The 21949-nt window shown below is 43.8% G+C and overlaps 1 protein-coding gene across 1 annotated transcript; it reads left to right on the top strand.

The window, feature by feature from the left end:
• Window positions 1–1322: 1322 nt before the first annotated feature.
• Window positions 1323–16241, top strand: LOC139578295 (overexpressed in colon carcinoma 1 protein homolog). Its single transcript, XM_071405702.1, has 6 exons — window positions 1323–1566; window positions 7583–7607; window positions 9292–9327; window positions 11110–11189; window positions 11825–11864; window positions 12035–16241. Exons 1-5 carry the CDS (start codon window positions 1524–1526, stop codon window positions 11827–11829), a joined length of 189 nt encoding a protein of 62 aa, XP_071261803.1. The 5' UTR covers window positions 1323–1523; the 3' UTR covers window positions 11830–11864; window positions 12035–16241.
• The last annotated feature ends 5708 nt before the right edge of the window (window positions 16242–21949 follow it).

Consider the following 21949-nt stretch of genomic DNA (forward strand, 5'->3'; position numbering starts at 1 on the left):
TTCTGCTGTGGTGTCGAGACTTTTGTCCGGTGCTGAGGTGGGCTGTTCTGCTGGCGTCTCTGTGGGGATGGCCACCTCCCTAGTGGGTTGTTCTCTGTCACATGCCATCCCCCTCAACCTCTCCTCCAGCAGTCTGATCCTCTCCTCCATCCCCCTCTCCCTCTCCTCCAGCAGTCTGATCCTCTCCTCTAGTGCTTTGTTCTGCTCCTGCTTCTGCTCTTTCTCCTGTTGAAGTTGTCTCACCACTGTCCAGAGTGCAGATATGTCTCTCTCCACCTCCAGCTCTCCTGGTCTGGTTAAGGGGTTGTTGTGCTGGACTGTTGTCTGGGTCTGTGCTGACTGGAGTGTAATCACCTGCTGTTCCAGCTCCACCTGCCTTACCTCCAGCTGGGTGAATTTATCCTTCATTTCAATGAGGGAGAAGTGCTCTGTACTGGGAGGTTGACTGTCTGCTGAGGGTTGCTCGTCTGTGGGGTTATATGATGAAGAGGTCTGGTCTGACCCGCTTGGGGTGGGGGTATCTTTATCAAGGGAGAGCTTCTCCTGCTGGGCTAATTCTTTGATTAGGTGAAAGTCCAGCTGAAACTGTTTGGGGTTGCCCTGTACCAATACTGTTCCAGACTTATATAGATTTATGTTAGCTGACTCAGAGTCCTCGTTGTCAAGTATCCTGAGTTTCCACCCCTCGTTAACCCCCCCTCTCTTAACAGAGGGGTAGTGTGCTAATATAGCACTGTGCCATGCCAGGGGATGGTTTGTGTGGAAGATAAGGTTGCTGATGTTCCCATTTTTGTAATAGTCAGCAAAAAGTGTCTCTTGATTTTCCATAAGGAGCTTCATTTTGTGCTCTTTTCTTGCCTTATCATTCTTTACACTCACAGGGTACTGTATTTTAATTACCTCTGAACAGCAGGAGGGAGCTTCTAAGGCCTCTCCATTTGGTTGGGGTAGACTATTCGACTCTCCTGCCATTGTTGGGCTAATGGTCTTTGACACCTCTCACTTGACACGTCAGTGCTAGTTGAAGCTGTATCAAGTCAGTTACAGTTGAATACAGTTGAAGCTGTATCTCTCTCAGTTCCACAAAAAATCCAAGTTTAACTAACTCTAAATCTATCTTTTTTAAAGAAAATGCTGAAAAATGCAGGAGCTCATCTGATCATCTGATCATGACCTCTCTCTCTCTCTCTCTCCTTGTTCTTCTCTCTCTCTCTCTCTCTCTCTCTCTCTCTCTCTCTCTCTCTCTCTCTCTCTGTCTTTCTCTCTCTCCCCCTCCCTCTGTGTATATAACAGCATCTCCATGCTTTCACACACCACTCAATTCAGTTCTGCAGAGGGGATGGACACAGAGCGCAGGAGCCTACCACCAAATAGGAAATCAGTGTGACTGAGAGACATAAAACAACTCCTTCTTTCATCCCTCTTTCATCTGTTTCCATCTCCACATGGCTGTTGCTCTTTTCTCCTTTCCCTCCTCTTTGAGCTCCTCTCGTTTTCTTGGACGATAGCTGCATCCATGCAGAATGGGTTGTGGCAATTCCTCAGCCGCCAGCACGTCAGGAGGGGGTGAGTGTTCTTGTTCCAGAACATACAGTGTGTGTGTGTGTGTGTGTGACGGGGGGGTTCATGCCCACGGGAGGGGATGTTGTGTGAATCGTGTGTTAGGGTCATTCTAGCTCTTTCTGCATTTGTGTGTGTGTGCATGTGTGTGTGTGTGCATGTGCATGTGTCTGTGTGTGTGTGTGCATGTGTGTTTGTGTGTGCATGCTTATACAGTTGTTTGCTGAATTTTGTATGGGGGTCTCAAGGGTGAACAGCGGTCTTTAGTCTTTAGCTCAGACTTTGACCCCTGGTGGCCAGGAGACAGCAAAGTGTCTTTAGGAATTTAAAGCTGAAACGCTTACAAAGATGGGTATAGTGTGTGTGTGTGTGTGTGTGTGTGTGTGTGTGTGTGTGTGTGTGTGTGTGTGTGTGTGTGTGTGTGTGTGTGTGTGTGTGTGTGTGTGTGTGTGTGTGTGTGTGTGTGTGTGTGTGTGTGTGTGTGTGTGTGTGTGTGTGTGTGATTTACAGTTTCACTTATATTTATGCCGTCTCTTTCTCCATGGGATGTGGATGAAAGAAAGACAGGATTTTGGCATCTCAGCAGCTAGTCCTCCTCTGTTTCTTCAGGTGATTGATGCTGGTTGGCCTCCTTTTGAAATGCTCACTCTTTATCCTGGTTTCATTCATCAAAAGCCAAAAAAGGACACCTTTTACTGGACAAATACCTTAAGGTCTTACTCGTGAATGTTCCTGGTTAATACACTCATTGTCATGAGCAAAGAGCAATGACTGAATGACAATAAAATGCCTGTTGTATTTCTGAGATTGGAGATTTGTATAGCACTCAATGGCTGCTGCTGCGGTCATAGAATAATGGTAATAGAATCCGAGTGCCTGTGGAATTATCTCAATAACCAGCAAAGCAACAGTGTGTGTGTGTGTGTGTGTGTAGCTAATCAGCAAAGACCAGACAGGCTCCTTGTCTAACAGAACCCCAGGAAGCTAATGTGACAAACAGCTTCATGTTTTCGCTTCTCTGACTCTACCCTCTGGAGTCCCCAGAGGAAAACAATGTGAACTTGACGTGAGAATTGTGATTATGTATGTTATACAATGGAAATATGTGTGAGATTCTCTGTGAAGGATCTTTAAGCCCCACAGTTAGAGGTCAATCTCCAGCTCAGGGACAAGGATGTGACGACATGTGACAATGTCATTATGATGAGTGTGTGGTAGAGGCTGCCCTTTTCTGTCACAGATATCTGTCATTATTCAATACAAAGGTCTAGGGGATTTTTCATAGCCTATTGGCAACCTACATTTGGCCAATGCTAAAATGACCCTACACCCATCCATAACAGTATCGGAATCGTTAGTACTGTAGACTAAATGTGATCATATTAGCAGTGTTGCTGTGAGGTCAAATTACCAGTTGTATTCTATATGTGAGTCTGGTTAAATTCTCCTAACAACCTGTTGTCTAATGGTTTATCTTTATAATGATCAGGTAAGGGAAGTTTCCATTCCCACTCCGTTTTTATTCCACACCCATGTGTTTGTCCAGCTAAATAGGACCGTGACCTCCTAAATGTACTGGATATTGTGCTTCTCATCCCTCTTGTGAAACCAGATCTGAATCCCCTTAATAATGAATAGGATTTTCTAAGGGTTGTGAAAAGGCCACTGTCTTCTCCACGTGCGTTGTTACTGTATAACGGCTTTGGTCTCGTCTTGTATAGATAAGGATAAAATGGTGGTGTTTGTTGTGAATTGGAAGATGCACATTTCATATTTAAATACGAATAACATAAGTATTAGTAGATGGACAACATTTTAGAATAGCATTGGGACACGACGAGGCCATACTTGCAAACATGAGAAAAAGTTTAAGCATCAGCCAATTAAAATTGTCGACGTAGTTGAGGCTACATTTTAGCTGTTCCTATTACATAACATGGCACATTTTGCCGTATGCTAATCTCACCAGGTGGCCATGATTATATACGGTTCAAATTCCGAACAGTTAACATGTAGCCTTTGATCACAAGCAACTACGTGGACAATTTTAATTGGCTGACACTTAAACGTAAACTAAAACTACAACTTTTTTGTAAAGTTAACAAGTATGGCCTCCGTACGTGTACACTCTTTGTCAATGTCATGTTGTGTCGTAACAGAGGAGATGGAGGACGGGGGAGGTGGTTTCATTACCTGGTTTTTAAAAGTTAAATAATGTTCCATTTTGATACAAGGACAGATTCTTGAGACACAGCAGTGAATACAGAACATTCAATTACTTGCATAATAAAGTAGAAACCATTGTGTTTCTAAGAATTTAGACGCAGATGAGGAAGGTGAATGAAGACAATTTAAATGGATAATTTCTAGGAATTTAGTAGCAGATGAAGGTGATTGAAGACAATTTGAATGGACTGGAACTCAGTTTGTGATGTAATATAAATTCATACAGTGTAGCATACAGTATGCTAGATGATGTATGATCATAGCTACATGATGCAAACGACCTGACATAAACTATGTCCACTGTAATCTCCGTCCACTGTAATCTCCGTCCACCGTGAACTCCGTCCACCGTAATCTCTGTCCACCGTCAACTACATCCACCGTCAACTACGTCCACCGTCAACTACGTCCACCGTCAACTACGTCCACCGTCATCTACGTCCACCGTGATCTACGTCCACCGTGAACTACGTCCACCGTGAACTACGTCCACCGTAATCTCTGTCCACCGTAAACTACGTCCACCGTCATCTCCGTCCACCGTGAACTACGTCCACTGTAATCTCTGTCCACTGTAAACTGCGTCCACTGTAAACTGCGTCCACTGTAAACTGCGTCCACTGTATTCTCCGTCCACTGTAATCTCCGTCCACTGTAATCTCCGCCCACTGTAATCTCCGCCCACTGTAATCTCCGCCCACTGTAATCTCCGCCCACTGTAATCTCCGTCCACTGTAATCTCCGTCCACTGTAATCTCCGTCCACTGTAATCTCCGTCCACTGTAATCTCCGTCCACCGTAATCTCCGTCCACCGTAATCTCCGTCCACCGTAATCTCCGTCCACCGTAATCTCCGTCCACCGTAATCTCCGTCCACCGTCATCTACGTCCACCGTGATCTCCGTCCACCGTCATCTCCGTCCACCGTCATCTCCGTCCACCGTAATCTACGTCCACCGTCAACTACGTCCACCGTCAACTACGTCCACCGTCATCTCCGTCCACCGTGATCTACGTCCACCGTCATCTCCGTCCACCGTGATCTACGTCCACCGTCAACTACGTCCACCGTCAACTACGTCCACCGTCATCTCCGTCCACCGTGATCTACGTCCACCGTGAACTACGTCCACTGTAATCTCTGTCCACTGTAAACTACGTCCACTGTAAACTGCATCCACTGTATTCTCCGTCCACTGTAAACTGCATCCACTGTAATCTCTGTCCACTGTAAACTATGTCCACTGTAAACTCCTTCCAGTTACATCCACTGTAAGCTGTTAGTCTATTTGACCCTTGTTTCTCAAAGTTAGCTGCCTTTGATACAGAGTATACCTGATATCCATCAAGGTCCAACCCTCTCACAGGTCCAACCCTTTCTAAGTTCCAACTCTCTCTATCCGTCCTGTCTCCCAGAGCCAGTGCAGGTTGTTATGACCTCTACATTTCTCTGACAACCTCCATAATACAGATCCAACCCTCCCTATCCCTCTGTCAGAGCCAGTCCAACCCTCCCTATCCCTCCTCTATCAGAGCTTGTCCAACCCTCCCTTTCCCTCCTCTATCAGAGCCTGTCCAACCCTCCCTATCCCTCCTCTATCAGAGCTTGTCCAACCCTCCCTATCCCTCTGTCAGAGCCAGTCCAACCCTCCCTATCCCTCCTCTATCAGAGCTTGTCCAACCCTCCCTATCCCTCCTCTATCAGAGCTTGTCCAACCCTCCCTTTCCCTCCTCTATCAGAGCCTGTCCAACCCTCCCTTTCCCACCTCTCTGTCAGAGCCTATCCAACCCTCCCTTTCCCTCTGTCAGAGCCAGTCCAACCCTCCCTATCCCTCTTTCAGAGCCAGTCCAACCCTCCCTATCCCTCCTCTCTTTCTGTCAGAACCAGTCTAACCCTCCCTATCCCTCCTCTCTCTCTGTCAGAACCAGTCTAACCCTCCCTATCCCTCATCTCTCTCTGTCAGAACCAGTCCAACCCTCCTTATCCCTCCTCTCTCTCTGTCAGAACCAGTCCAACCCTCCCTATCCCTCCTCTCTCTATCAGAGCCAGTCCAACCCTTCCTATCCCTGTCAGGGCCAGTCCAACCCTCCCTATCCCTCCTCTCTCTCTGTCAGAACCAGTCCAACCCTCCCTATCCCTCCTCTCTCTCTGTCAAAACCAGTCTAACCCTCCCTATCCCTCCTCTCTCTCTGTCAGAACCAGTCTAACCCTCCCTATCCCTCCTCTCTCTCTGTCAGGACAAGTCCAACCCTCCATATCCCTCCTCTCTCTCTCTGTCAGAACCAGTCCAACCCTCCCTATCCCTGTCAGGGCCAGTCCAACCCTCCCTATCCCTCCTCTCTCTCTGTCAGAACCAGTCCAACCCTCCCTATCCCTCTGTCAGAGCCTGTCCAACCCTTCCTATCTCTCCTCTGTCAGAGCCTATCCTCTCTCTGAGCCAGTCCAACCCTCCCTATCCCTCTGTCAGAGCATGTCCAACCCTTCCTATCTCTCCTCTGTCAGAGCCTATCCTCTCTCTCAGAGCCAGTCCAACCCTCCCTATCCCTCTGTCAGAGCATGTCCAACCCTTCCTATCTCTCCTCTGTCAGAGCCCATCCTCTCTCTCAGAGCCAGTCCAATCCTTCCTGTCCCTCCTCTGTCAGAGCCTATCTTCTCTCTCAGAGCCAGTCCAACCCTTCCTATCTCTCCTCTGTCAGAGCCTATCCTCTCTCTCAGAGCCTGTCCAACCCACTCTATCCCTTCTCTTCCTCTGAACCAGTCCAACCCTCCCTACCCCTCCTCTCCCTCAGAGCCTGTCCAATCATCCCTACCCCTCCTCTCTCTCAGAGCCACTCCAACCTTCTCCCTCCTCTCTCCCAGAGCAAGTCCTATCTGCGCTGTGGCCTCTACCTGTCTCTCACTCTGGCCCTACATGTCCTACACATCCGTATCAAGGTCCCTCTCTGTGTGGCGTGGAGTTGGTACATACAGTCCCCCCAGGAGAGCTCTGGAGTGTCACTTGAAAGCCACCAACAACTGTCAAATCACAGACAGCCCTTCGAGCTCAGCCATCCAACATCACCACAGTGCTCTTTCACTCCCTTAAAGTGGGCCTTAAGTGGCGGTCATTACGCTGTGGCACATTGATTTCTGTAACATCTTCTAAGAGTGGGAAGGGAGCTGTTAAGTGTAGGTAGTTGTGTTAATAGTGATGTATGGAGCCTATGGCATTTCCGATAGCATCAGAAAGTTACTGTAGAGATGGGTACAGTGATTAGCTGTCAATGATTCTGTCTGTTCTGTGGTTACTGATATTGTGGATGGTAAGGATTCTTCAAAGACAGAGTTTGTCGTGTTTGCTGCCCCTGTATGTAATGCACTACATCCCTATAAATTAGGGCTGTTCAACTCTGGTCCTGGAGAGCCGAAACACTTCTGTTTTTTGTTTCTACCTGGTGGTTAATTGCACTCACCTGGTATCCCAGGTCTGAATCAGTCCCTTATTAGAAGAAGAGGATGGAAACCAGAAGTGTTTTGGCCCTCCAGGACCGACATTGAACAGCCCTGCTATAGATAAAGCAGGCACACAGTACAAAGAGGAGGGATAGACCGTGTGAATGGATGAGTAAATGTGGGCTTGATGTGATGTGTGTTGAGTGGACTCGCTGTGAGACAAGACCACCTCAAATCAGCAGCCTCACTTAGGCTACTAAATAAAATGTACTTTTCTATTTTATTCCACACGTCATGTAGCATCCAGAACAAAATAATGATAGTTGAGTATTTATATTATTTTTACTTTTCTTGAGTTCACAGGACCTGCAGAAACTTCCAAAGATTTGTAAGTACAGCAACCGTCTCATCCGATTACTCCTTCATAGACTCAACAAGGTGTTGCCTTCATAGTGTACAGCACAGAGAGAGAGGAGAGTGTGAGAAAAAGATATAGAGTGAGAGCAGGGAGAAAGAGAGAGGGGGGGGGAGAACGAGAGAGAGGGGGAAGAGAGAGAGGGGAGAAAGATGAGAGATAGGGGGGAGAAAGAGAGAGGGTGGAGAGAAAGATAATAGAGAGAGAGGGGGGAGAAAGAGAGAGGGGGAGAAAGATAATAGAGAGAGAGGGGGAGAAAGAGAGAGAGAGAGGTGGGGAGGAAGAGAGAGTGGTGGGAAGAGAGAGAGAGGGGAGAAAGATAGATAGAGAGAGAGGGAGGGAGGGAAGATAGAGTGTGAAAGAGAGAGAAAGAAAGAGAGAAATGTAATGTAATCTGTCTGAAATAAAAAGGTATATTACATGTATGTATCTTATACTGATATTCCCTTGCAATACCTCAAAATGCCTACTTTCAGATATGATATTTGTACAATGCAAACATTTAATGTGAATCCTCTGGTAAATTTTTCAGTCTTTCATATCAAGGCATTCAAATCTTTTACGTATAGAATATTAGTGTGTAGAGAAATGAAAATATGTTAACAGTACTGGTTTTACAATGAATCAGCCTTGTTCAGTAAAGAACTGACTCACTGTACATCAACAATATGTGCAACACATCCTGCTGCCCTGTCCTCCACCAGACGCAGTGTGCCACTGTCAGCATCACACCGTGGGCAGAGGGAGGAGGCAGCCATTTCCCCAATTAAAAAAAAAATCTATCAGTGTGTGTGCTTTATGATAAACACCTGAGCAGATAAAGTGCTCAATCCAGAACCCTGACAGCAGCACACTGCCAACCACAGCCAGTCACACACCTCCAGGCCTGCAATGCCACGTTGTCACACACACACCTCCAGGCCTGCAATGCCACGTTGTCACACACACACCTCCAGGCCTGCAATGCCACGTTGTCACACACACACCTCCAGGCCTGCAATGCCACGTTGTCACACACACACCTCCAGGCCTGCAATGCCACGTTGTCACACACACACCTCCAGGCCTGCAATGCCACGTTGTCACACACACACCTCCAGGCCTGCAATGCCACGTTGTCACACACACACGACATGTACACTTATTTTTTCATGCCTCTTTTGTGGACAGAGAAGAAACGTGACAATGTCCATGGCATAGTCCAGAAACCATTTCTTCTCCATTCATTGTAGGTAGAAAACCATCATCCACATTGTTGATTCCCTATGATCAGTGGCCTCACAGAACCCCTATATCAAGTTTTTATTTATTTTTCCTTTATTTAACTAAGCAAGTCAGTTAAGAACAAATTCTTATTTTCAATGACGGCCTAGGAACAGTGGGTTAACTGCCTTGTTCAGGGGTAGAACTACAGATTTTTACCTTTTCAGCTCAGGAATTTGATCTTGCAACCTTTCAGTTACTAGTCCAACGCTCTAACCACTAGGCTACCTTCCACCCCAAGTCTTGCCCATCTCATAATCAAGTCACATTCACTATCCAGGTCAACTATATTAATAAATTCTCTGTAACGTGTTGGCTGTTATGTACAATATGTTTGTGCTTTGAGCATTCTATCCGGTCATGTGAGCTGATCTGTGGTTATTGTCTTAATCAGGACAGAAGAACCCTCACCAGACGATGAGAAAAGAAGGTAAGTGATTTTCCTATCATCCTACTCCTCTGCAAAAGGTTTAGCCCAAACACAATCCTAACCGTGTGTTCTTACAGTTATTAGATCGCACTAAGCATATACCGTCCGGCCTTGATTTCAACGTCCACAGTTGTCTGGTCCGGACGGGCCTATATTTGGCCTAAACATATACGTCTATAATTGGTTCAGATTTAGTCCGGACTGCACCAGATCTGAACCAATTACAGACGTCTATGTTTGGACAACACAGTACAGTACAGTACATTAGAGCAAGGCATAGTACATTACAGTACACAGTAAAGAAAAGTACAGTACGGTACTGAAGCGTACAGTACAATACAGTAGAGTACAGTAAAGTATAGTGTACTGTATTGTACTCTACTTTACTGAACTATACTGTACTCTGAATTAAACTATACCCGTACTCTACTGTACTGTGCTCTTCTGTGCTGTACTCTAATCTACTGAATTAAACTATACTATCTATACTCTACTCTATTGTACTGTGCTCTTCTGTGCTGTACTCTACTGAATTAAACTCTATTGTATTGTACTCTAATCTACTGTACTGTACTGTGCTCTACTGTGCCGTACAGTACTGTGTTGTTCAAACTTGTGAAACATAGCCTAGACGTCTATGATTTGTTCAGATTTGGATCTGGTCTGCACCGACCAAATTTGTACTTGTTTGGAATAATACCCAGCATGCTTTGCAAGTGTTTGTTTTTACATTTTGGTCATTCAGCAGACGCTCTTATCCAGAGTGACTTACAGTCAGTGCATTCATATAAGGTAGATAAATAAAAACATCACAGTCATAGCAAGAAAAAATGTCTGTAACCATTACTGAGAATGTTATTGTAGATTAAGTGGTCTGTTGGTTATTCTTATTGACAATGTATAGCAGTTGAAATTTTGCTGTAGAATCAATGACAGAAAATATGTGTTTTTAACATAAGTAAATTACTTATTTTCAATGTCTGGAATATGTTGTAGCTGTATTAATTAGAGAAAGGTAAAGAAGATTTTGTTTGGGCGCCAGGCAGGTATTAACCCTGCCGAAAGGAAAATAGTAGAACAGCGAGAGTACCACTACAGTACTCCCTACAGTACTCATCTCATATGTATATACCGTACTCTATACCATCTACTGCATCTGCCATGCCGTTCTGTACCACCACTCATTCATATATCTTTATGTACATATTCTTTATCCCTTTACACTTGTGTGTGTGTGTAAGGTAGTAGTTGTGGAATTGTTAGGTTAGATTACTGTTGGTTATTACTGCATTGTCGGAACTAGAAGCACAAGCATTTCGCTACACTCGCATTAACATCTGCTAACCATGTGTATGTGACTAATAAAATTTGATTTGATTTGATTTGATTTACCAGACCCACACACATCAACAGAAGAGACTGCCTAGAGTGTAGCCTATTGACCAGATAGCCAGCGGATAGAAAAAAGAATACACACCCTATAGATTATTTTTTACATCTGTAGAAGATGTCTTCACCTTTCATTCAGCACCTAAATTGCACCCAATTTCAACGTCTGGAAAATAAGTGTTTACAACTTCCAAAATAATCGTATTTTTGACGTCCGGAAGGACGTCTTTTCATCTCTGGGACTGCTGCTTCCTTAATGTGTTTTGGTTACATACTGTACACACACACTGCATTGCTAACACACATCATACCCTGTTGTTGGTGAGAGACTGCCACGGTATAGTGTCTGGATGTCATGTGACCTTGGATCTTTTTTCATACTACCTCTCTCAGGAACTATGGCGGGGTGTATGTAGGTCTGCCATCTGACATGACCACTGTGGCAGCCAGCCAGTCCAAGTCCACAGGCAAAGGTACAACATGACAGCTGCAAGATATCTGTGTAGTGTTGTAAGGTTTAAATTATGCATTGCAATACGATTGGTTGTTACATCATTTCCACAAATTTTGACTGTACAGGGAATATCAGATGATCTACCACTCATGGACATACCACTCCTCTTTAGCTGGTAGTTGATGCCCAGAATAGATTGATTGGTTCCTCCTTCGTGGGAATTCTCCAGAACATATGGCTGTCGATGGTTTAGGAGTAGTGAACCACTGGGCACCCACTGGTTGAATCAACATAGTTTAATTGAAATGCAGTGGAAACAATGTTGAACCAATGTGGAATAGACATTTAATTGTCATCTGTGTCCAGTGGGGAGACATTAGATGCCAGTAGTGTGGAATCTGTGTCCTTATTGGAAAGAGACATATTGGGAACCTGCGGATGTGAATTCTTGGTAATGTGGATTTTTTAAAAATGTGTCGAAGGGCGGTGGGTGGGAGTGTGTCTGGGAGTGTGTGTGTGTTTATGTGCATGCATGCCTGCGTTGGTGGGTGCATGTGCGTTTATGTGTGCAACAGAAGGGACTTTGACTCAAAGACTAATTTCATAATGTTGAAAATGTTCATAATTATGATGTCTGTCTGTCCCTCCCCGTAGACTAAAATATATAGAAGGGAATCATTGACATACAACACAGGTACACAACTATTTTCCTCCCTTCATCCTCTTGACATGATAATACAACACAATTAATGACAACCTGCACTGATTATAAATGTTGTACTCAAACACAATAACATCTTATGTAACGTGGTGGCTGGCTATGACCTCTGTCTGACTGTCTGTATGTGTTATTCTTCTTTCCAGGACTGTAGATACATTATTCAAAACATACAGGGACATTCAATTCACACGTTGAGAGGAGGAGTGTGCTCGGGTTACTGATTCCCCATCACAATACAGCCTTCGTAAGAGTGAGAGACCGTTCCCTGGCCCGGGCCATCAGGCAGATATGAGGTCAGCCTACTTGGGTCCTGAGGAAACTGTGTCAGAGTGGCACCAAGTGGAGGCTCAATGGACACCTTTTTCTGAGGATTCTTTGCCCTTCTTGACACTCACATAGATCTGGACAGCAAACCCAGAGCAGTCGGTGGCCGTGGGGAGAACGTGAGCATTTGGACCAACATCCTGGACTATAGGTCAATGTTCTGGAGCAGCTTCTTGGGCTCAGGAAGAGACGTGAGACATACACAGCCACTCTGAGACTCCTCCTCGACAGGCTGTGCCAGCGGCGGACAGGGACAAGAATTCAAATTTTATCCACACCAGCCCACATCACTGCAAGCACTGCCAACTCACCCCCAGTTACAGTTGGTGGCACCAGCCCATGATTTGGTAGGACCTAGATCATGAGTAATCATCTCAAAAAGTAATTCATAGTGGTTTATTAAGAAGTGTAATAAGTTGTTTCATCTAACGCATCCAAGCAGGAATGCATGACTCAAGATATTTTGTGCATAATCCAGTGATTGTCAGGAATTTTGTTAGACTATAGTTGCTATACTCCACTGTCAAAATAGGACTCCAGTGCCTCCCGAGTGGCGCAGCAAGCTAAGGCACTGGATCACAGTGCTAAAGGGGTCACTACAGACCCAGGTTCGATCCCAGGCTGTGTCGCAGCCAGCCGAGACCGGGAGACTGACGAGGTGGCACACAATTGGCCCAGTGTTGTCTGGGTTAGGGGAGGGTTAAGCCGGCTGGGATGTCCTTGTCCCACTGCACTCTAGCGACTTCTTATGACAGGCCAGGCACATGCACGCTGACTTCAGTCAGTTGTACGGTGTTTCCTCCGGCAGTGGGGCTTGGCAGGGTTGTGTTTCGATGCATGACTCCGGAGTCCGTACGGGAGTTGCAGCAATGGGACAAGACTAACTACCGATTAGGGGTAAAAAAAATAATAAAATAGCACTCCAGAATGTATATTTTTTCAATAGAAATGAATTACATACATCTTTATGTGAACTAAACTACAAACATAGGCTAATTAATTTGGGGTTCAACACCTGAGGAAGTGGAAACTCAAAACACATTAAAAACCTCTACGGGATCGGTGTCCCTATAGTGGGACAGTTGAGGCTAACATGCGCTAATGTGACTAGAATGATGTTGTAAGTAACAGCAAACTTTCCAGGACATAGACATGTCTTATATGGGCTGAAAGCTTAAATTCTTCTTAATCTAACTGCACTGTCCAAATTACAGTAGCAATTACAGTGAAAAAATACCTTGCTATTGTTTGAGGAGAGTGCACAACAACAAAAAACTTTTATCACAGCAACTGGTTTGATACATTCACCTCTGAAGGTAAATAATGTACTTACATTCAGTATTCTCGCTCTGATTTGTCATGCTGAGGGTCCCGGATTTTTTTTTTAGCATAGTTTTGTTTGATAAAATTAATTTTTTATTCAAATGTAGGAACTGGGTTCTGTAGTTTGAACCCCTGCTGTCTCTGGCTCTGCACCCACCCCGCCCGGCCATCTAGATGTGTGAAAGTTAGTGTATAAGATAAATGATCCATCATGTATGACATTCCTGGGTATGTAAACTTACATTTTGTATTACCATATCCTTTTTGTATGTTCTCTATATTTATGTAGTTGAAAATGTATCAATTGACCAATTCGGCACATTTGGGCAGACTTGAGGCAAAATACTGTGCAGTATAGCAATGCGTCATTGGCTCAATCTGAACTTTACACACAAGCTGCATCTAGTGGCCAAAATCTAAATTACGCCTTAACTGCAATATTATGGCCTTTTTCTTGCATTTCAAAGATGATGAAAAAAAAGAAAATGTATGTTTTTTGGTTTGTATTATCTTTTACCAGATCTAATGTGTTATATTCACCTACATTAATTTCACATTTCCACAAACTTCAAAGTGTTTCCTTTCAAATGGTATCAAGAATATGCATATCCTTGCTTCAGGTCCTGAGCTACAGGCAGTTACATTTGGGTATGTCATTTTAGACGAAAATTTAAAAAAAGGGTCTGATCCTTGAAAGGTTTTAACTAGATTGCTAACTCTAAATATAATACCCACTGCTAGTAGCCATGTATTGATCCAACAGTAAATGTTATGTCCTAAAAGAACTTTGCAGTTGTAGGCTACTACCCATGAGACCTTGCAATGGCCAGTGTGCATTTCGGGCACGTGCTGCTCCATGGGCTCTATTTTAACAAACCTAACACAATGGTGACTCCAAGTGCATGCAGTAGCACTATAGGTTCAGGGGTGTATCAAACATATTTATACTATTTTCACTATCACAATTATTGGCACACTTGCTGGCGTTGGCGCAAAAGGGCTGGGTTTTGATGAACAAGCAAGTTGTGGGCGTGTCGAGGCTTGGCCCCGCACTGGCCAATCAGAATGTTCTCTATGTTGAAATATGTGGTTGCTTCAGGTTGTGTATTTACAAACGTTTATGTATTGCCTTGGAATCAACTTCAATGCCAATGTTAGTCAGGTATAGTTTGTTAATTGGCTAACAGGAACAAAATAACAAAATGTAGACCTATCCCATCTTTGCTAAATAGGCTAACTTGAACCCATTTGCGGTCAACATTGTTCTAAGTAATTGCATGGCATTCACACAGATATAGGGGCCAGGCCTACTGTAAATTGCATTATTGTTGAGCATGGACATGCCAAACATTGTCAATAAGCAAGATTAAATTCATTATTGATAAGGCCTAAAAAGAGAACAAATAATTATAATCAAATTCTAAACAAAACAACTTGTTTTAAATAGGCTATGTCAGACTTAAAGACACCATCATTTCTCCCTGTTGGCATATAATATTAAAATAATGTGGGCATGCCTACAATGCATAGATTAAAAGGGAATGTCAGCTCACTGTTTTATTCCTCTCAAACTTGATATTTTAATATAGCTTTCGTGATTTAAGATTTTTATCCAAGCAGTCTCAGGAGCCAAACCCTTTATCAACAGTCTTGACTACTTTGCGATTGCATTGGGCAGACTAAAAAAGTCTTTATTGAGAGGAGGGGAAGCTATGCTTGGTTTTTAATAAAATAAAACAAAATGGGGAAAGATTATTTTTTTTAATGTTTCAAAACATTAAAAGCACATTAGTCTAATGTTGTTCCATGCACAAATGGGCAATGTGCATCACGGCTGGATAGGCTGCGTTTCTACTGTCAAAATGCATGCCATAACCAACTGCGTTACCGCTAAAACCAGCTTTTGATTGGTCTTAAATATCCCTAGCAGTGCTGCCTGAAAATAGAGCCCCATATCCAATATCTTGGTTGTAAAATAGTTGCTATTGAGCTGAATATTGAGAGTTGAGAAATATAAAAGACGCCTACAGAAAGCTGAGACCCTCCTCTCCTCAACAGGGACAAGGAGGCAAAGCTTCCAAAGCTGTGTTTCTCGCAATTGCAATGTTTTTATGTTATACAATCAGATCAAATTTTGAGACAGGGAGACAGGGGCAGGTGCAGGGCACACTTTCATTACAGGAATCATGAGGATAATGCATTTTAATGTTTGACCAAATCATGGTTTTAGACACCCCTGAAATTAGGACATTTTGAGTGAGGTGACAACGTAGAATGTGCTCTTTCTACGTTTATAGGCACCTTTTCCTTTTTTTACGATCCATGATCTTGTCTGCCTAACTGATTTCAGAGTCGGAGCAGGTCTCTTTGCTGATCAATGTGAGTTACTGAGTTTGTGATCTCATCTCAGTCGATCAGATAACCGGGCCGGCCATTGCCCACATATCAGCCAATGGCTCATTATAGATTAGTATAAGAGAGAAATTGGGCAAACATTTTGAAAAAATATCTTAACAGGCCGATGGGCCATGTGCCATGTCACCTTTTTCTTTTTTTATATACATTTATATATTAGTACCAGTCAATGTTTGGACACACTTACTCATTCATGGGTTTTTCTTAATTTTTACTATTTTCTACATTGTAGAATAATAGTGAAGACATCCAAACTATGAAATAACACATATGGAATCATGTAGTAAGCAAAAAAGTATCAAATAAATATATTTTATATTCTTCAAAGTAGCCACCCTTTGCCTTGACGACAGTTTTGAACACTCTCGGTATTCTCTCAACCAGCTTCACTTGGAATGCTTTTCCAACAGTTTTGAAGGAGTTCCCACATATGCTGAGCACTTGTTGGCTGCTTTTCCTTCACTCTGCGGTCCAACTCATCCCAAACCATCTCAATTGGGTTGAGGTCCAGTGATTCTGGAGGCCAGGTCATCTGATGCAGCACTCCATCACTCTCATTTGGTTACACAGCCTGGAGGTGTGTATTGGGTCATTATTCTGTTGAAAAACAAATGATAGTCCCACTAAGCGCAAACCAGATGGGATGTCGTATCACTGCAGAATGCTGTGGTAGGCATGCTGGTTAAGTGTGCCTTGAATTCTAAATAAATCACAGACAGTGTCACCAGCAAAGCACCCCCAGACCATCACACCTCCTCCATGCTTCACAGTGGGTACCACACATGTGGAGATAAACCGTTCACCTACTCTGAGTTTCACAAGGACACCGCGGTTGAAACCAAAAATCGCAAATTTGGACTCAGTCTAAAGGACAGATTTCCACCGGTCTAATGTCCATTGCTCGTGTTTCTTGGCCTAAGCAAGTCTCTTCTTATTATTGGTGTCCTTTAGTAGTGATTCCTTTGCAGAAATTTGACCATGAAGGGCTGATTCACACAGTCTCCTCGGAACAGTTGATGTTGAGATGTGTCTGTTACTTGAACTCTGCATTTATTTGGGCTGCAATCTGAGGTGCAGTTAACTCTAATGAACTTAACCTCTGCAGCAGAGGTAGCTCTGGGTCTTCCTTTCCTATGGGGGTCCTCATGAGAGACAGTTTGATTGGTTAAAAGCATCAAGAAGCATTAACAAGGCACGCCTGTTATGTGAAATGCATTCAAGGTGACTACCTCATTAAGCTGGTTGAGAGAACATCAAGACAAAGGGTTGGCTGTTTTGAAGAATCTCAAATATATTTTGATTTGTTTAACACTTTTTTGGTTACTACATGATTCCATATGTGTTATTTCATAGTTTTGATGTCATCACTATTATTCCACAAAAATAGTGAAAAATAGGTGTCCAAACTTTTGGCTGGTACTCAAATCAATGCGCTGAATATAACACTATACCATGAAATGCTTACTTACAAGCCCTTAACTCCATTTCTTGAACAGCATTGTTGGTTAAGAAAATATTTAATAAATAAACTAATGTAAAAAAAAAAAAAATCAAACCAAAAAGTAACACAAGAAAATTACATAACAATAACGAGGCTATATACAGGACTCCTGAGTGGGGCAGCGGTCTAAGGCACTGCATCACCTCAATCCCTGGTTCGAATCCAAGCTGCATCATAACTGGTTGTGATTGAGAGTACCATAGGGTGGCACACAATTGGGCCAGCGTCGCAGGGGTAGGCCGTCATTGTAAGTAAGTATTTGTTCTTAACTGACTTGCCTAGTTAAATAATAAATACAGGGGGGGGTCAATGTGTGGGGGTACAGGTTAGCTTAGGTAAAGTGACTATGCATAGATAATAAACAGCCTGTCAGGAAGTCCAGGAGGTGTTTAGTCCAGGGACCTTAGCTTAGTGATGAGCTTTGTGGGCACTATGGTCTTGAACACTAAGCTGTAGTCAATGAACAGCATTCTCACACAGGTGGTTTGTTTTTGTCCAGGTGGGAAAGGGTAGTGTGGAGTGCGATTGAGATTGCATCATCTGTGGATCTGTTGGGGCGGTATGCGAATTGGAGTGGGTCTTGGGTTTCCTGCATGATGGTGTTGTGAGCTATGACCAGCCTTTCAAAGCACTTCATGAGTTCCGACGTGAGTGCTACGTGGCGGTAATCATTTATGCCGGTTACCTTTGCTTTCTTGGGCACAGGGGCTATGGTGGTCTGTTTGAAACATGTAGGTATTACACACTTGGTCAGAGAGAGGTTGAAAATGTCAATAAGAACACTTGCCAGTTGGTCTGCGCATGCTTTGAGTACACGTCCTGTTAATCCATCTGGCCCCGCAGCCTTGTGAATGTTGACCTGTTTAAAGGTCTTGCTCACATCGGTTACGGAGTGCGTGATCACACAGTCGTCCGGAATAGCTGGGGCTCTCATGTATGCTTCAGTGTTGCTTGCCTCGAAGCGAACATAAAAGGCCTTTAGCTCATCTGGTAGGCTTGCGTCACTGGGCAGCTCGCGGCTAGATTAGTACGTAATAGTTTTCAAGCCCTGCCACATCCGACGATCGTCAAAGCTGGTGTAGTAGGATTCAATCTTAGTCCTGTATTGAAGCTTTGCCTGTTTAATGGTTCGTCTGAGGGCATAGTGGGATTTCTTATAATTAGTGTCCCGCTCCTTGAAAGCAGCAGCTTTAGCCTTTAGGTCGATGCGGATGTTGCCTGTAATCCATGGCTTCTGGTTGGGAAATGTACGTACGGTCACTGTGGGGACGTCGTCGTCAATGAACTTATTGATGAAGCCGTTGACTGAGGTGGTATACTCCTCAATGCCATTGGATGAATCCCGGAACATATTCCAGTCTGTGTTATCAAAACAGTCCTGTAGCGTAGCATCCGCGTCATCTGACCACTTCTGTATTGAGCGAGACACTGGTACTTCCTTCTTGCTTGTAAGCAGGAGTCAGGAGGATAGAATTATGGTCAGATTTTCCAAATGGAGGGTGAGGGAGAACTTTGTATGCTTCTCTGTGTGTGGAGTAAAGGTGGTCTAGAGTTTTTTCCCCCTCTGGTTGCACATGTGACATGCTGGTAGAAATGAAGTAAAAAGTATTTAAGTTTGCCTGCATTAAAGTCCCCAGCTACTAGGAGCACCGCTTCTGGTTGAGCATTTTCTTGTTTGCTTATGGATTTACACAGCTAGTTGAGTGCAGTCTTACTGCCAGCATCGGTTTGTGGTGGTAAATAGACGGATACGAATAATATAGATGAGAACTCTCTTGGTAGATAATGTTGTCTACAGCTTATCATGAGGTATTCTACCTCAGGCAAGCAATACCTCGATAATACCTTTAATATTAGACATCGTGCACCATCAATTATTTACAAATAGATACACACCCCCACCCCTTGTCTTACCCGACGTAGCTGCTCTGTCCTGCCGATGCACGGTGAAGCCAGGCAGCTCTACATTATCTGTGGCGTCATTCAGCCATGTCTCGGGAAACATAACAGTTTTTAATATCCCGTTGGTCGGATAGTCTTAGTCGTAGGTCGTCCAGTTTGTTTTCCAATGATTGCACGTTGGCCAATAACACGGATGGTAGAGCTGGTTTATCTACACATCGGCAAATTCTTACAAGGCACCCCGCCCTCCCACCCCTTTTCTCACACTTACCTCCACGCTGATCAATATGAGTCAGAAATGTGTTCTAGTGTCAAAATTGACTACAATGTGTAACTAGGACAAATTTGGTCTTAAAGTTAGTCTTGTCCAAAACTAAGATTTGCAAAATGATAGAAAAGTGGATGTCACTGAATAAAGGGCACCATAACAATTTTCCATGGGTTGGGTTTCTTTTAATCCTGCCCACATGCCCACAGCTGGCAGCCCCCAAGTAATCATCAATTCAGACCGCAGCTGCACGTGAGTTGATCGTAATGCCCATGGTCAATTTGGTTTGACATTCGATATCCCTATGGGGCTAGTTAGGGACTTAAATTACACAATGTACATGGGACAATATTTTAAAAGGTCAATAGCTCCAAATTTCTATGACTTGGAAACCTCAAACCAACTATAAATTGTAGAAATTCATAGACAAATATTGGAATGCATTTCATGAGAAAAATAAAAGATGTGCAACATGAAAATATTGTCCCATTTACATTGTATAATTTATTGACGGACCTTTACTAGCCCCGGAGAAATCCTATCCAAAGTCAAACAGACTTTGCCAGGGTTGCACACCAGCCAGCTGGAGCTAATTGGCAAAATGATTTGCCTCACTCTTCCCACCTGCGAACAAACACAAGACACCAACATCAAACCACACCCCGAAACTAACTCGTTTGAATTCAGTCATGGCCGATAGCATTTTTAAATTACAGTTTGACAATTGCTTACACATGATTTCTGAAACTATGGCTCCTTTTCTCTAGACTCTACACACAAAACCCCAAAACGCACACATGACATGCAAAACCAAACACTTAATTCAAAACTATTTGAACTCTTCTCAAAATTGTGATTTTGCATCAAAACTCAACACACAAACCATCAAATGACTATCTCTTATACATGCCAACTACACACAGGTATTACAAATGTAAAACACTACTATCTTGTGTCTTTTGCATGTTCTGTGTGCAGTGGAGTTCATTGCAGTTTGTCATAGCACTCACATGTAAACTCAGCAAAAAAAGAAACGTCCTCTCACTGTCAACTGCGTTTATTTTCAGCAAACGTAACATGTGTAAATATTTGTATGAACATAACAAGATTCAACAACTGAGACATAAACTGAACAAGTTCCACAGACATGTGACTAACAGAAATTGAATAATGTGACCCTGACAAAGGGGGGGGGGGCTGGGGGTCAAAATCAAAAGTAACAGTATCTGGTGTGGCCAGCAGCTGCATTAAGTACTGCATCTCCAGTATGGCTGGTGGTATTGTCATGCTGAAGGGTCATGTCAGGATGAGCCTGCAGGAAGGGTACCACATGAGGGAGGAGGATGTCTTTCCTATAACGCACAGTGTTGAGATTGCCTGCAATGACAACAAGCTCAGTCCGATGATGCTGTGACACTGCCCCAGACCATGACAGACCCTCCACCTCCAAATCGATCCCGCTCCAGAGTACAGGCCTCGGTGTAACGCTCATTCCTTCGACGATAAACGTGAATACGACCATCACCCCTGGTGAGACAAAACCGTGACTCATCAGTGAAGAGCACTGTTTGCCAGTCCTGTCTGGTCCAGCAACAGTGGGTTTGTGCCCATAGGTGATGTTATTGCCGGTGATGTCTGGTGAGGACCTGCCTTACAACAGGCCTACAAGCCCTCAGTCCAGCCTCTCTCAGCCTATTGCAGACAGTCTGAGCACTGATGGAGGGATTGTACGTTCCTGGTGTAACTCGGGCAGTTGTTGCCATCCTGTACTTGTCCCGCAAGTGTGATGTTCGGATGTACTGATCCTGTGCAGGTGTTGTTACACGTGGTCTGCCACTGCGAGGACGATCAGCTGTCCATCCTGTCTCCCTGTAGCGCTGTCTTAGGGACAGCGGACATTGCAATTTATTGCCCTGGCCACATCTGCAGTCCTCATGCCTCCTTGCAGCATGCCTAAGGCACGTTCACGCAGATGAGCAGGGACCCTGGGCGTATTTCTTTTGGTGTTTTTCAGAGTCAGTAGAAAGGCATCTTTAGTGTCCTAAGTTTTCATAATTGTGACCTTAATTGCCTACCGTCTGTGAGCTGTTTGTGTCTTAACAACCGTTCCACAGGTGCATGTTTATTAATTATTTATGGTTCGTTGAACACAAGCATGGGATACAGTGTTTAAACCCTTTACAATGAAGATCTGAGAAGTTATTTGGATTTTTACGAATTATCTTTGAAAGACAAGGTTCTAAAAAAGGGCTGTTTCTTTTTTTGCTGAGTTTACTTGTATGTGCACAAATATATACAGTATGTATGCATATTCAGTATATATTT

The sequence above is a fragment of the Salvelinus alpinus genome, chromosome 6, assembly GCF_045679555.1.
Source record: "Salvelinus alpinus chromosome 6, SLU_Salpinus.1, whole genome shotgun sequence".
NCBI lineage: Eukaryota > Metazoa > Chordata > Actinopteri > Salmoniformes > Salmonidae > Salvelinus > Salvelinus alpinus.